Source organism: Hemiscyllium ocellatum, chromosome 4, assembly GCF_020745735.1.
Source record: "Hemiscyllium ocellatum isolate sHemOce1 chromosome 4, sHemOce1.pat.X.cur, whole genome shotgun sequence".
Taxonomy (NCBI): domain Eukaryota; kingdom Metazoa; phylum Chordata; class Chondrichthyes; order Orectolobiformes; family Hemiscylliidae; genus Hemiscyllium; species Hemiscyllium ocellatum.
Genome location: NC_083404.1, coordinates 105,811,615 through 105,828,630, shown reverse-complemented (window position 1 = coordinate 105,828,630; position 17,016 = coordinate 105,811,615). Strand labels below are relative to the sequence as shown.

The window sequence follows — 17,016 nt, the reverse complement described above, 5'->3', positions numbered from 1 at the left end:
AATTTACAGGAATATTGGTTGACCCACTTATGGATATGTATAATTTTGCGCATAGTCAGGTCTGTCTCCCGCCCACGCTGAAAGAAGCAAATATTTCTCTCATCCTCAAAAAAGGAAAAGACCCAGAAGATTGTGCATCTTACAGACCAATATCCTTACTAAATGTAGACTTTAAAATTCTCTCAAAAATGTTAGCACTAAGACTAGAAAGGGTACTGCCATATATTATAAAGGAGGACCAGACGGGATTTATTAAGGGCCGCAGATCATCCAATAATATCAGAAGGGTCTTGAATATGATCCAAGCCTGTCATCAGGGAAAGATACCAGGAGTAGTAATTTCATTGGATGCGGAAAAGGCATTTGATAGGGTTGAATGGTCATATTTATTTTACACATTGGAAAGGTTTGGCGTTGGACAGGTGTTTACCAAATGGGTTTCAACATTGTATAATGACCCCAAAGCAGCTGTTATTACTAATGGGTTAAGATCGGATGGCTTCAGTGTGGGTAGGGGCTGCCGTCAAGGATGTCCTCTCTCACCATTGTTGTTTACACTGATAATCGAACCATTAGCAGAAGCCATCCGGACTGATCCTAATATAACGGCCCCGAGGATTGGTACAGGTAAACACAAAATTACCCTCTATGCAGATGACGTTCTCTTATTCCTCAGTAATCCTTTAATGTCAGTGCCTCGTCTAATTCAAGTTATTAATACATTTAGTGCATTCTCAGGCTATAAAATTAATTTTTCAAAATCGGAAGCCATGCCAATGGGTGGTCTGGCTATGATACCCCACTTAATGGACGGATCCCCTTTTCCCTTCCGTTGGTCCCTGGAGGGCTTCTTATATTTAGGTATTTTTATCACGCCAGTATTTGATCAGCTGTATAGGGCTAATTTTGTACAATTAATGGAAAGGATAAGGCAGGACCTCCAGCGATGGAGAGACCTTCCGACTTCCTGGCTAGGGAGAATAGCATTAATTAAAATGAATGTTCTGCCCCGTCTCTTATATCCTATGAGAATGCTCCCGCTGATGCTGCCAAGGCTAGCCCTACGTAAATTATATGGCTGGTTGGGCTCCTTTATTTGGAACCATAGACGGCCCCTTATTAAGCTGAAGAAGCTACAGCTTCCACAGGCAAGGGGAGGACTGGACTTCCCAGACTTTAGGAAATATCAGTTAAGCTCCCTACTAAGTTACATAGCTGATTGGGTTTCATCTGATCCACAATCAATTTGGCTGGATATCGAAGCCTCCCAAGTAAAATACCCACTTATTAACCTTTTATTTTCAGATAAGAGGAAAATCATTACAGACCACTGTAAAAATCCCATAATATTAAACACAATTAAGGCCTGGAATATAATGCGGCAAAATGAGGGTAACTCACATAAAACATCCCCCCATGCACCAATAGTAGGGGCATGGGGATTCCAACCGGGGATTACAGATGCCACCTTTAAACTCTGGAGATCCAGGGGCATCTCATGCTTAGGGGACCTATTTAAAGATGGGATCCTGATATCCTTTGAGCAGCTGCGTCTGAAATTCGGAATACCTAATGGGGATCTCTTTCGATACTTCCAAGTTCGAGATTATATACAGAGGAAGACTACATTAATAGATAGTCTTTATAAATCAGACAGAGAACGTAATGTCTTACGACCAGCGGGGGCATCCTCCGTTAGTACTATATACCATTTGCTACATGATGGAGTCTCAGGAGACATGGATGACCTGCTTAAAACATGGGAGCAGGACTTGGGGCTAGAAATCTCTGAGGATGTGTGGAATGACATTTGGGAAAATGCTAGAAGAATTGCTATCTGTAACAGAACTCAGGCTATCCAACTAAAGATACTTCATAGGGCCCATATAGCTCCGGCTCGACTGGCAAAATTTAAGGCAGGAGCATCTCCAATGTGTCCCAAATGCAAAATAGAGGTGGGTACTCTTGCACATTGTCTGTGGACTTGTCAGAAAATCCGCAGATACTGGACTAAAGTGGCAAATACCCTGACAGAAATTTTAGGAATGGAAATTAGGGTGGACCCTGTATCTCTCCTTTTGGGCTTTTCGAACCTTTCATCTCTGGATATGCATGGGAAGAGACTATTTTCTATTCTCTCTTTCTGTGCAAGGAAAAATATTTTGGTGAACTGGGTGGCTGAGGGCCCCCCTGGACTTTCAAATTGGCACAGATTAATTATGGAATATATCCCCCTTGACTTCCTCACAAATATGGTGCACCGAAAGACTGAATTATTTTATAAAATATGGCAGCCCTTTTTGAATTATATAAATGCAGATATTTCGGCTATCCTAACAAGGGCTTTTATTTAGTGAAGATTTCAGACCAGGCTGCTCCGGGGCCCCTTGGGAGAGGAATCCTGCGCGAATACGGGTTTATTATATTTGATGCTTATACATTCCGAGCATGTAAGAGACTTAGGTATACACTCTGGTTAGTTATAGGTTAGATTAGTAGAAAGTTGAGTTTTTTTTTCTTTTATCGTTTCTTTTTTTTCTTTTTTTGTTTTCTTTCTTTCTCTTTTCTTTGTTAAATTATGACTATTGTATATATGATTTAATTGTACATCAATGTTTGTATTTGAGAGTTTTGTTTATTTTTGTAAATTTGCAAAAATGTTAAATTTCAATAAAAATATCTACAAAAAAAAAAATTGGTGATCAGTGAGTTTGTGGTGAGTTTATTTTATTGTGCTGTCACAGCTCCCTGAAACACATTTTTAGTAGTGTGATGATCTTCTCTCATTTTTAAACATTTTATGTTATATAAGGATTTTTACCGAAATATTTCAATTAATCTTTCAGAATATCAAAGTTATATTCAAGTAAATCTGTCAAGTTACATAATAATTCTATTCGTATTAATCTTTCAGGATGGGTGGCACAGTGGGTGGGCAGCACAGTGGTTAGCACTCCTGCCTCAGTGCCAGAGACCCGGGTTCAATTCCTGCCTCAGGCGACTGACTGTGTGGAGTTTGCACATTTTCCCTGTGTCTGCATGGGTTTCCTCCGGGTGCTCCGGTTTCCTCCCACAGTCCAAAAATGTGCAGGTTAGGTGAATTGGCCATGCTAAATTACCCATAGTGTTAGGTGTAGGGGAATGGGTCGGGGTGGGTTGCACTTTGGCAGGTCGGGTTGGGCTGAAGGGCCTGTTTCCACACTGTAAGTAAGTAATCTAATCTAATCATATCCAATGATAATTGTCTAGTAATTTTCTCTGGATATCCAGTGATAATAGTCCAGTCATTCTGTTATGATATTCAGTTATACATTTCAATAAAACCTTCAGGATGTCCAGTGATTGTATTCAACTAATGCCCTCAAAATTTGTTGAATGTATTTCAGTGTTTTTCTCAGCTTATCTACTCTTGCAAATTTTAGGGTACACAGTGACCATATTCTAGTAATTCTCCAGATAATTTGGCTAAATTACTCCAATAATGTTTTCCAGATATTCTTGAATACAAATCTATAGACCTTAAGAGTATTTAGTGATAGATTCCTATAATTCATTTTGATATACGGTAACAGATTTAAAATGATACAGCCTAATTATTTTTCTGGAGCATAATGTTATGGATCAGGCATTCTTTCTAATTAGGGTGATATATTTTGTGATTCTTCAAAGATATTGAGAAATCTATTCCTGTCAGTCTGAGTTTTACATGATTTGGCCTAATAATTCTCTCTGGGTCGTACACTGATACATTCCTGTAAATCTCTCTCGCACTACTCCTGGGCCTTTTGCCATTTGACTACACTGCACTTGACCATTGCACCACCTGACCACTCTGTTTCGAGGCCTTGCTCCCTCTGACTGTTCTACTCTAAGGCTTCTTCTCCTCTGATCACTCTGCTCCCAAACCCTGATGCCTCTGATCACTGTATTTCTAACTTTCAATTATTCTGACCACATCTTGGTCTTTACTCCTGCATCTGCTCTGCTCCTGGCCTTGCACCCTCCAACTGTTCTGCTCCTGGCCTCACATTCTCTGATTGCTGTGTTTCCAGACCTCTACCCCTCTGACTGCTCTGCTCCAGGCCTCACCCCCTTTTGACTGCTCTGATTCTAGGCTTCTACCCTTACAACCACTGTATGACCTCAACATGTTTGAACTTTCTAAGCCCAGACTTCACCTCCAATTGGTCACAGGTCTTGCCCCATCTGGATGCTTCACTCTGTCTTCTCCTCCTGGATCTCACCCTCTCTGCTTGCCACTGTTGTTCTCAGGTTGTACCCCCCTCCAGTTCTGTGTCTTGCTCTCTCTAGCTGCTCCAATCTATGGCCTTGCCCCCTCCATTCAAAGTCTCATTCTCTCTATTCCACTCCCTGATGTCATTATCTCTCTCCCTGTGCTCCTGGGCCTTGCCTTCTGTGAGATAGTTGTACCTCTAATTCTGGCCTTTTGGTTTTAAACTTGCGACCCATTCTGGAATTTTCTTGCTTACATATCTACCCCCAACCACCCCTATAAAACTGGTCAAGATTAGATTACTTACAGTGTGGAAACAGGCCCGTCGGCCCAACAAACCTACACCGACCCGCCGAAGCGCAACCCACCCATACCCCTACATTTACCCCTTACCTAACACTACGGGCAATTTAGCATGGCCAACTCACCTGACCCGCACATCTTTGGACTGTGGGAGGAAACCGGAGCACCCGGAGGAAACCCACGCAGACACGGGGAGAACGTGCAAACTCCACACAGTCTGTCGCCTGAGTCGGGAATTGAACCCGGGTCTCAGGCGCTGTGAGGCAGCAGTGCCACCGTGCCGCCCACATGAACACATGTCAATGAACACAATTTTGGTTATTTGCTATAATATGGCTGATGTGGCTCAACCAACACTCTTCTGAAGTGCTTTGGTACATTTTCCTAATTTTAAGGTGCTAAATAAAATTAATAGTTGATATTGTTACTGTTCATAGATACCTGTTTCCCTTATAGGCTAACCGTCGCCAAACCAGCTATGAAGCTTTGACTGAAAATCAAGTTCAAGAAATTAAGACTCAAGTTTGTAGATATCTTGATGGTACACTGGATGAAATTAATGTGAGTGATTGTATGTTTCAAATAGTACATATGTGGAGAAATATACTAAGCCCACAGATGCGTCGAGAAACTTTATTGCAGCACAGGTTGTGGATTGGGGCCCCACTGTGCAAGGGCTGATTTTCCAAAACAAGCTTCATTCTTGTGCAGCTCCTGCAGGGTTCAATGAATTCATGGAATTGAAATAGAATCCAGGAAAATGCTGCAATGCCATACTGAGGGATACAAAAATGGTTTTTAACTTTTATACAATGGAGTACTTTGGTAGACTTCGACTGCATAGGAATTATATCCCGTCAACAGGGGTAGACGAGCTTAGCCTCTTAAGCCATTCCATTGGATTTTTATTGATCAGTACCTCACCTTTGCAGAAAAACTATATTAATTTCATTCTTAAAATCACTAAATCTTCTGTGTTAACATTGTTTTGAGGAGGGAAATTCCACTTCTACTTCTCTTTCTGTGATCAGATCTAATTTTAAGATTGTGTCCCTTTCTTTCTTGATTTCCCTACCAACAATAACAGATTTCTCCAACTACCATAACACTTCAATCATATCATCCCTCAAATTGTCTATACCCATGGATTTTGTGTATGCATTCCTGGAATGTGGACATCACTAGCTCAGCCACCATTTATTGTCCATCTCTAGTTATCATTGATGGTGAGCTGCCTTCTTGAACAAAGATCATTTGAGTTAGGTAGCCCCAAAATGCAGTTAGAAGTGAGTTCCAAACTTTTAGCCCAACAACACTAAAGGAATAGTGATATATTTCAAAGTCAGGATGGTGAATGGTTTGGAGGAGAACTCCCAAGTATCTGGTGCTGTTGCCATTCTAGATGGGAGTTTGAAAAGATACCTTCAAAGGAGCCTTGATAAATTTCTGCACTACTTCTTGTAGATGGTGTACCCTGATGCTACTGTGCATGAGTGATGGAAGCTGTGGACATTGATGAATGTGATGCCAGTCAAGTGAGCTGCTTTATCCTGAATGGTGTAAAGCTTCACTTCTGAGCTGCACCACCAAGCAAGTGGAGGGTATTCCATTGTACTCAAACTATGGATACAGAACACATCAGAGGCTAGGGATCCTGCACTGAATAATTCATCTCCTAACACCCTAAAGCCTGTTCACATTTATGGCACAAATCAAGAGTGTCCCCTTTCATTCCCTCCCTCACAGATATTCAGTAGCAGTAATGTATACAATTAACAAGATGTATTGCAGAAATACACCAAGTTTCTTCGACAGCACCTCCCAAAATCATGACCACTGCCATTTACAGTGGGAACATCATCACCTACAAGTTCCCCTCCAGCTACTTACCATTCTCACCTGGAAGTATACCACCATTCTTTCAGTGTTGCTGGGTCAAAATCCAGGAACTCCTTCAACCATAAAGTGATAAAGGTGTCATCAATACTGCAAACAAGCAGCATTTGCTCAGCAATAACCTTCACCAGGGCCACTCAGTTCCTGTCCTCATTACAGCCTTAGATTCAAACATGGACAAAAAAATCTGAATTCCAGAGCTGAGGTAAAAGTGACAGGGCTTGACATCAAGGTCGCATTCAACCACAAGGAAGGTATCATAAGAACATAATAACATCAAGGAAGGTATCATAAGAACATAATAACATAAGATCTAGGAGCAGGAGTAGGCTGTCCGGCCCTTTGAGCCTGCTCTGCCACTCAATAAGATCATGGCCAATCTTTTTGTGGACTCCTCTTACGTGCGTTTCACCATATCCCTTAATACCTTTATTTTCCAAAAAAGTATCTGCCTTAGCTTTAAAAGCGATTACTGAAGTAGTGTCAACTACTTCCCTGGGCAGGAATTCCACAGATTAACAACCCTCTGGGTGAAGAAGTTCCTTCTCAGTTCAGTTCTAAACCTGCTTCCTCTAATCTTGAGGCCATGTCCTCTTGTCCTAGTCTCACCTACTGGTGGAAACATCCTAACTATTTCTATTTTATCAATTCCCTTCATAATTTTATATGTTTGTATAAGATCCCCACTCGTTCTTCTGAATTCCAATGAATGTAATCCTAGTCTACTCAGCCTCTCCTCATAAGCCAACTCCCTCAACTCTGGAATCAACTTGGTACCCCCTCTGCATCCTCTCCAGTGCCAGTATATCCTTTCTTAAGTAAGGAGATCAAATCTACACACAGTACTCCAGGTGTGTGGCTTCACCAGCACCTTGTACGGCTGTAACATTATCTCTCTGCTTTTAAACTCAAGCCCTTTAGTGATGAAAGACAAAATTCCATTTACCTTCCTAATTACTTGTTGTACCTGCAGACCGACCTGCAATTCATGCACAAGGACACCCAGGTCCCTCTGCAAATCAGCAAGCTGCAACTTTTTACTATTCAAGTGATAATCTATTTTGCTGTTACTCGTACCAAAATGTGTGACTTCACATCAATGGGTATTGAGGACAAACTCTCCTCTGGTTGGAGTCATACTTGACACGTAAGAAGATGGCTGCAATTGTTGGATGTCAGCCATCTCAGCTCAAAGATGCCTCTGCAGGAATTCTTCAGGATAGTGTCCTGGGCCCAACCATCTTCAGTTACTTCATCAATGACCTTCCCTCCATCATAACTTCAGAAGTGGGGATGTTTGCTGATGTTTGTGAAATGTTCAGCACCATTCACAACTCCTCAGATAGTGAAACAGTTCAAATACAACAAACTCTGGACAATATCCAGGCTTGGGCTGACAAGCAACTCGTAACATTCACACCATACAAATGCTAGGCTATGATCATTACCAAAACAAGACAACCTAATCATTTGACATTCAGTGCTGTTACCATCACTGCATCTGTCTTCAGGATGACACAAATAATCTTCTGGAAATGCTAGGGAATAGAGGGTCAAGCATGAAGGAGGAACGGAAGGAAATCCTTATTAGTTAGGAAATGATATTGGGGAAATTGATGGGATTAAAATCCAGTAAGTCCCCAGGGTCTGATGCTCTGCATCCTAGAGTAGTTAAGGAAGTGGCCCCAGAAATAGTATACATTGGTGATCATTTTCCAGCATTCTATAGAAGAGTTCCAGACTCTGGAGGATAGCTAATGTAACCCCACTTTTTAAAAAAGGAGGATGAGAGAAAACAGTGACATCAGTGATAGGGAAAATGCTGGAGTCAATTTTAAGGATGTAGTAACCGAGTATTTGGAAAGCAATGACAGAATCGGTCAAAGTCAGCATGGGTTCACTAAAGGGAAATTAGGCTCTGTAGAAGGCATCTTTTCTGGAATATTTTGAAATGTGACTAGTAGAGTAGTCAAGGATGAATCAGTGCACGTTGTGTATAGCAAAATTAAAGCTCATGGTATCGGAGATAATGTATTGACATGGATAGAGAACTGGTTGGCAGACAGGAAGCAATGAGTTGATATAAACGGGTCCTTTTCAGAGTGGCAGGCAGTGGTGAGTGGGGTAATCTGGGGTCAGTGCTGGGACTGAAGCTGTTCACAATATGCATTAACAGTTTGGATAAAGGGACTGAATGCAATATCTCCAAATTTGTAGATGACACTCAGCTGGGTGGCAATGTGTGCTATGAGGAGGATGCTAGGAGGCTGCTGGATGACTTGAACAGGCTAACTGAGTGGGAAAATACTTGGTACTTTGCAGGCAAAAACAGGAAGGCAGATTATTGTCTGAAAGGTGGCAGCATTGGAAATGGTGAGGTGCAGCAAGACCTGAGTGTCATGGTGGAACAGTCACTGAACGTTAGCATGCAGATGCAGCAGGTGGTGCATGCTGGCCTTCATAGCGAGAGAATTTGAGTATAAGAGTAGGGATGTCTTGCTGCAGTTATACAGGGCCTTGGTGAGGCCACACCTTGGGTATTGTGTGCAATTTCAATCTCCTAGTCTGAGTGAGTCCAGTGTAGGTTCACTAGATTCCCGGGATGGCAGGACTGACATATGAAAAAAGACTGAATTAACTGGGCTTGTACTCACTGGAATTAGAAGAATGAAGGGGGATCTCTGAGAAACATGATGGGACTGAATAGGCTAGATGCAGAAATAATGTTTCCGATGTTGAGGAAGTCCAGAACTCGGGGTCACTGCCTAAGAATAAGGGGTAAGCCATTCAGGACTAAGATGAGGAAGAATGTTTTTCACTCTGAGGGTTGTGAACCTATATACTTCTCTACCACATAAAGCTGTTTGTGTCAGTTTGTCAGATATATTCAAGAGGGAACTGGACATGGCCTTTGCAACTAAAAGGGATCAAGGGTTATGAAGAGAAAGCAGGAATGGAATACTGAAATTGCATGATCAGCCATGATCATATTGAATGGTGGAGCAGGCTCAAAGAGCCAAATGGCCTACTCCTGCTCCTATTTTCTATGTTTCTATGAAACTCCCACTGTAAACACAGTGGCTACAAGAGCAGGTCAGAGGCCAGGAATACCACAGTGAATAACTCACCTCCTCACTCCCCAAAGTCTGTCCACCATCTAAAAAGCACAAGTCGGGAGTGTGATGGAATACTCACCACTTACTTAGATGAGTGCAGTTCCAACAACACTCAAGAAGCTTGACACCATCCAGGACAAAGCAGCCTGCTCGATTGGCGCAACATCCACAAGCATCCACTCAGTAGCAACAGTGTGTACTATCTACAAGATGCACTGCTGAAATTCACCATTGATCCTTAGACAGCACCCTTCAAACCCACGACCACTTTCATTGAGAAGGACAAGGGCAGCAGATACATGGGAACACTACCACCTTCAAGTTCCCCTCCAAGCCACTCACCATCCTGACTTGGAAATATATTGCCATTTCTTAATTGTCATTGAGTTATAATCCTAGAATTCCCTCCCTAATGTTATTCTGACTCAACCCATAGCAGGTAGACTGCAGAAGTTCAAGCAGGCAGCTCACCACCTCCTTCTCAAGGGCAATTTGGGATAAGCAATAAATGCTGGCCAGCCAGCAATACCGGCATCCCATAAATGATTTTTTTAAAAAGCATTATGACTGTACTTACAGCAAATGGCCTGCAGTAATTCAAGAAGGTAGCTCACTAATGCCTTCTTGAGGGCAACTATTCATGAGCAATAAATGCTGACTATCCCGATATCCAGTAAAAACAAAGAAAAAAAGCACTCTGCTTTGAAATTGAAATACACACCTTTTCAGAGAGTACTTTATGCTATAGATAGCCATTGGCATGATGAATGCTTGATTGAGTTTCAACTGCTAATGGATTTCTGCACTGTAGGGATTCTATTAATATGAGAATAAATGACTCTTTTAAGAAGTTGTAATAAGGAGATTGTACCTTTGCTATGTTTTTATTAATATAATTATAAGTCTTTACAAGAGCTTTTCTCACAAGGCAGAAGGCATGACTTTTCTGATCCATGTTTGATGCACGATTTGTTTAGATGGTGAAAGGTTTATTTCTCTTCTCCAAGCAAAATAAAATATTTCCATTGAAAGTTTTTGTTGATATTTCATGACTCTGAGTAATGCATGTAGTGAAAATTGTGTGTCTGCTCCCACACTCCTGGGCTGGTTTGCAGTTTGGAAACTACACTGTCTACTCAAATTTTGCTGGAAAAGCCACAAGAGGTGAAGAAACCAAATGGTATGTTGACCTTCACAACTAGAATATTTGAGTACAGGAACAGGAATGTCTACCTGCAGCTGTACAGGGACTTGGTGAAACCACACCTGGATTGTTATGTGCAGTTTTGGTCTCCTTACCAAGAATTATTGTTCTGGCTTTGAAGGGAGTCCACAAAGGTTTATCAGATTGATTGCTGGAATGGCACCACTGAAGAGAGACTGGATTAGTTAGGACTATATTCACTGGAGCTTAGACAAGGGTGAATCTTATAGAAGCCTACAAAATTCTAACAGGATTAGACAGGGTAAATGAAGGAAGGATGTTCCTGATGACTGTGGGGACCAGAACCAACGGTCACAGTTGAAGGATATGATGTAGTTCATTTAAAACTGAAATGAGGGGAGATTTCTTCACTCAGAGTGGTGAGTCTTTGGAATTCTCTGCACAGAAAGTGGTGGAGACTAAACATTGAATGGTTTCAAGAAGAAGTTAGAAATATCTGTAGTTCTTAGGGCTAAAGGGATCAAAGGGTATGGGAAGAAAGCAGGAACAGGGGTACTGAGTTGGATGATCAACCTTGAGCATATTGAATGGCAGAGCAGGCTTGAAGAGTTGAATAGTCCATTCCTGCTCCTCTTTTCTATGTTTAATGTTTTTATGAGCAATGTCATTGTATCCTTTTTATTCCTTAGCTACAGCCAAGTTGACTCTGATGTTGAACCCTCTGATGCATCCTCTTTCTAATTTAGACTCTGTTCACTATTTCATGCAGAGGACATTTAATCTCACTGCAGAGGAAGTGTTCACTCAGCTTTCAACTCACATTATTTAGAATCTGTATCAGACAATCATTTGCAGCTGATTTAAAAGCAAAATAAAGCAGCCATTAAATATCTGAAATAAGAACAACAAAGGCTGTAACACCTTAGCAGCTCAGGCATATAACATTTCAGGTTGATGGCCTTTTATGATGGAGGAACATAATTGGTGGTATGGGAAGGATGAGGTGAAAGATTAACTCTGTTTCTCTCTACAAGTTCTGCCTGACCTGCTAACAGTAACAACAGACAAATTCTGTTAACACACTTTCAGTTTCTTTCTAAATTTAAGATAAAAAAAATCATAATGTTGAACTAAATTTCAGTTTCTGGTATGGTTTTGAGTAGTTTCAAAAGACTATTCATTCTCATGAAATTGCCCTCCTTTAACAATCACTGTTCAACTACTGAATGGAAGATTTGGTAGACTTGGGTCAAGTAACCATGTGTAATGAACCTTAGAAATTATGCATTCTATATCGGTGAAATTTGTAGCACTTGCTTCTAATGCAACTATCATGTCTCTGGTAGAAATTTGTTATTGGACCACATGTAAATTATTGTTTTATCAGATAGAACACTGCTTCTATATAAAAAAAGCTGAAACATTCTTTGGGTCAGGCATTTACATTGCAACACTAAAAACAATACTGCAATAGTTGTGTGTGATGATTAATTTCAAACTAACCATTTGACCAATTTAATTTTACAAGATCACAAACCTCAGGCAACTCCGTGAGTCCTTTGCACAGTTCAAGATAATATTGCAGTGAGTACTGATGTATGCTCTTGTTTTCCTATTTATTATGCTTTCATTAAGTTGAGATGGTTCCTTGGGTATTAAACACTCCCAGGGCAGATACTACACAGAGTAGGAACAGAGTAAAGCTCCTTCAAATTTTTCCCATTGTACTCTTGCAGATAAGATATTGAATGAGTTAGATCGAGAGTGACATTGCCCTCTACATTGCCCATTATGGTCTCCCAGATAAGATACTCTCTTTATTCCATCCACCAAACACTTCCAGGTCAGGTAAAGCAGGGATATATGCACAATAAAGCCTTCTGTACACTGTCCCATTAAGGACTCTTAAATCAGATGAGACGATTAGATATATGGTAAAGTTTCCTCTGCACTGCCCCACCAACGGGTTACAGGTGTTGGAAAAGTAAGGTACAGACTGAAGCTCCCTCTATACTATATAGTTAAGAACATTCATATTTCCTTTGAATATGCTACATCAGTGACTGGTTTAAAAATACTGTACTATTTCATATCACAGCTTGTTAAAGACAAACCATATGTAACTAATGAGATGGATTTATTGATGAGGTAACAGAGGGCTGATGAGGGTAATGCAGTTATGTGGTGCATATGGTCTTTCAAAAGGTATTTGATGAAGTGCCACATCATAAGACTTTCAGCAAGATTAAAGCCAGTGATATAAATGGAACAATGGCTAAGTGACTGGAAACAGCAAGCAATTACAAATGAATTATATTTCATACTGGAGGAAGGTATTCCACAACAGTCAGAAATGGGATTATTGCTTACATTGATCTGTATTCATGAACTAGACCTGGGTGTACAGACCACAATTTCAAAATTTGCAGATGACACAGAACTATAATGTATAATGAACTGTGATGAGGATAGTTGTAGATTTAGGAGGCCCTGGGATAGTGAAATGGGCAAAATTGTATTTGATAAAGTTTAATGGAGAAAAGTGGAAAGGGATCTATTATTAATAGCAAGAATGAGGAGAGAAATTATAAACTGAAGGATGTAATTCTGAAAGGATGCAGAAATAAAGAAACCTATGTGAATATGTGTACATTGTTTGAGGTAGCTAGGTAGGTTGAGAAAGTGGTTTAGAAAGCATAGAGATCCTACACTTTATAAACAGAGGGTAGCATATAGGAGTATGGAAGTTATGGTGAACCTTTAAGAATCATTTGCTCAGCCCCAACTGGAGTACGACATTCAATACCAGGCATCACACATTTGTAAGAATTGAAGGCTTTAAAGACAGTGCAAAAAGGTTGAATGAGAATGGTTCCAAGGATGAGAGACTTACTTTACAAGCATGGAATCAAGAAGTTGGAATTGTTCTCATCAGAGAAGAGAAGGTCAAGATATGAATTGATAAAAATATGCAAAATAATAAAGGATATGTAGAGGTTGTGGGAAACGATTTGGTGTGAGAAATTGTTGGAGAAAACTGGCAGGTGCTTGATAAACTGAATGGCCTCCTGTGCTGGAATGATTTTGATTCTGTATTGCATTATTATCAATATTGATGGTAATATCAGACAAGTCAAATCTCAGAGTGAAACCTGGCTTGATAGACTAGAGGTTTTATTTTCCTTTTTGTTACCAATGGAGTCAGTCATTAAACATTTTTGCAAGATCCTGTACACGTACTTGTGCAAAAACATTAAAGTTTATTTCAAAGAAGAAACAAAGGCAAACTATATTACATTATACAAGAACTACTGGAGTGATCCCATTATAAACAGCACAGAGAAAGAATCACGGAATTCTTACAGTACAAAAGGATGCCATTCAGCAACAATACCCTCATTGGCTTTCAAACCTCAGTGAAAAGGCATTCCTGCTTCTATGCTAAAGCCTGTTGCTCAATGGCACAGTTGTAGTCAACTTCCCTTTGGCAAATTGCTGTGCTTCACTAGATGCTATATTTTTCAGTGAATGTATTTTCTTGATACTTAAAATAATCTGCTCCCTCAATTTCCCATTACTTAACATGGGTACCTGAAACTCAAGTTTTCAATAGTTTTGTAGGATGTCTCCCTCTCAGATACTCCCACAAACTATTTAACACCCAGGACTTCTACTGGGCCCCAGTTGTTTGAAAAATGCTCTTAACATCAGCTCTGCTGATATTAGCTTCTTGCCCTTACATGAACCTGCTTCCAACCCTTTCTCTGTCTCATTCCTGAACTTGATTCAGAAAAATACCTTGATAATTATGTCAACGGATGGATTGCTGGTAATTTAATTGTGATCATGCAATTTCTTTTAAATGCTGTTTTAAGCTTAATGTTCAAAATTACTTTCTGACTTTTGCAAAAATAGATCAGAATAACTAAGTCCATTTTCCCCACTTTAGAACCAAGTCTTCAAATAATTATAAAAATATTATTAATCTTCATAGCAGTTGTGATTGACAATAAGTACTTTGGGTATCCTGAGGTCAAGAAAAATACAAAAGAGATCTAAGTTTTTTTTTCTTTCCTTCTTTACCTTAACAAACACAATACACTCAGATCAGTTGTAGGATAAGCTCAAAATAGATGTCATCATTACATTATCTCATCAAGGCACTTCCATAGTAGTTATCTTATGGATCAGTTACAATAAAGCTTTCTCTACACTAGCAAGCCAAACACTTTCAAATAAGGTTTATGTCTGGTGCTCTATTTTTGCTGCTGTATCTAATGCAGCCTTTTCATCTGCTGCTTTGTCAGTGTTAATACTGCCTCTCTGAATCTCTCTAGCTTTGCTTCTGCCTGTTTCTTTTCCTGTCCCCAATCCCACCTCTGCCTGTAAAGTTGCCTTTCTCCCTGTTGTCATATCTGCTTCTGTTTGTTCCAACTTCAACTTCCTTGCTGCTGTCTGTCTCTGTTTCAGAGGTTCTCTGCAAAATTCAGTTCACAGTCAAAATCATAACTTCTGATTTTATTCCCCTTCTTTCACATCAAGGCAACAAGGGCAGGAAATAGAGACTGCATTGCGGAAGAAGTACATTCTGATTGATAAAATGAATAAATCAACTAGCTATACTCCTGAACCGGTGAGTGTGGGGAAGCCTGGGAACTATCATTACCTCAGCACATTATCATTAGTGCATGTACATGGATATGAGGTGAGGGAGGAAAGGGCTGTTTTTTGCCCACAATTTAAATGCTTTTTCTATTGTTTGATCATGTCTCTCACAATGCCGTCTCACACTGCTATAGTTACTTTGATATATAGTTTGTTATATAGGTGAACAGCAAGTTAATCCAATGCAATTAGTTGATGGCAGAATTTTGGCCAGAAGGCTGTCTTTCTTTCCCTCTTCAAATATTGGCTTGGGATTCTTATTTACACCAGAACAAGTAGTAAGGACCTCAACTACTCACCAAAATCACCTCTCAATCACAGAGCACCCACTGAATAAAGGAGATCAGAAAGACCAACAATCCTGTAGTTGTAGTGTCCAGTTTATTTGGCTTACAACGTCCTTGTCTGCTTTATCTCATTCACGAATCCGATGAGTTAATTTGATCTGGAAGTAATTGTTTGAAACAATGGTTGGAACAGTAGTTTCCAAAAGTGAATTGGACATGCAGTTGAAAAAGACATTATCTGCAAGGTTCTGAGGAAAGAACTTGATCTGTAAAACTCAGAACTCCCTTCACTGTGATCGTGCACCTACTATGCACTACAGCAGTTCAAGTGGCTCACCACCACTTTCTCAAAGGAAACTGGGGATAGACAGCAAATGATGACATTCCCAGTTACACAACTCAAGACTAAAATAGGCTGCTATCTGTAATTCTTATTATTTCCATTTTCAGGAAGTGGCTGAGAGGGCACCTTCTTGTTAAAATACCCTCTTAGTTCTTTAATTTTTAATGTAGCTGGGTGCTCCACTGAGCTGAAAGACTTCCATTGATATTTCAATTTCGAAAACCGACCAAGCATCCTCATGAACATGATGAACATGAAACTGGGCTCCATGCTAGTTTAGGGGCACCCCAGTCAGAAATACACAGCAATGACTGTTTTCCAGGGGATAGGTTCGGGATCTGAAAAAAGTCTCTGTTCCTATTTTCCACCTTCAAAGTGAAATTCAACCCAGTGGCTCTTCTCGCATTCTTTCGTATGCACTTATCATTGCAGATCCTGGTCTCTAAACAATTTAAGACCATATATATAGAGCAGAAGTAGACTATCTGGTCAATTGAATCTGCTCAGTCATTCAATGAGATCATAGCTGATTTATTATTTATAACTCCAGTTTCCTTCCCTTTCCCCATAACACTTAATTCCTTTACTGTTTAAATATCTGTCTATCTCAGCCAAGCTTCAACAGTTCTTTGTAGTAAAGAATTCCATAGATTCACAACCCTTGAGAGAAGAAAATTTTCCTCATCTCTGTCCTAAGTGAACAATCCCTTACTCTGAGATTATGCGCTCTGGTCCTAGACTGTACCACAAGGGGAAACAATCTTTCCACATCTACTCTGTCAAGTCCTTCAAGAACCTTGTATGTTTCAATAAGGTTGGCTTTCATTTTTCTAAACTTCAGTGGGCACAGGCTCAACCTCTCGTAATAAAACAGTCCTGCCATACCTCGGAGAAACCTGGTGAACCTTCTGCGGACTGCCTCCAATGTCTGTACATCTTTCCCTAGATAAGGGCACCAAAACTGTTCACAGTATTCAAGTGTGGTCTAACCAGTGCCTTTAAGCAAT

At 40.2% G+C, this 17,016-nt stretch overlaps 1 protein-coding gene across 1 annotated transcript in view; it reads left to right on the top strand.

The window, feature by feature from the left end:
- The window catches only part of kif9 (kinesin family member 9), a 111,906-nt gene that overhangs the window by 48,898 nt on the left and 45,992 nt on the right, over positions 1-17,016 (top strand). Inside the window, exons 11-13 of the mRNA XM_060824046.1 lie at positions 4,994-5,098; positions 12,243-12,298; positions 15,257-15,347. Coding sequence (XP_060680029.1) covers positions 4,994-5,098; positions 12,243-12,298; positions 15,257-15,347 — 252 coding nt within the window. The remainder of the gene's footprint in view (positions 1-4,993; positions 5,099-12,242; positions 12,299-15,256; positions 15,348-17,016) is intronic.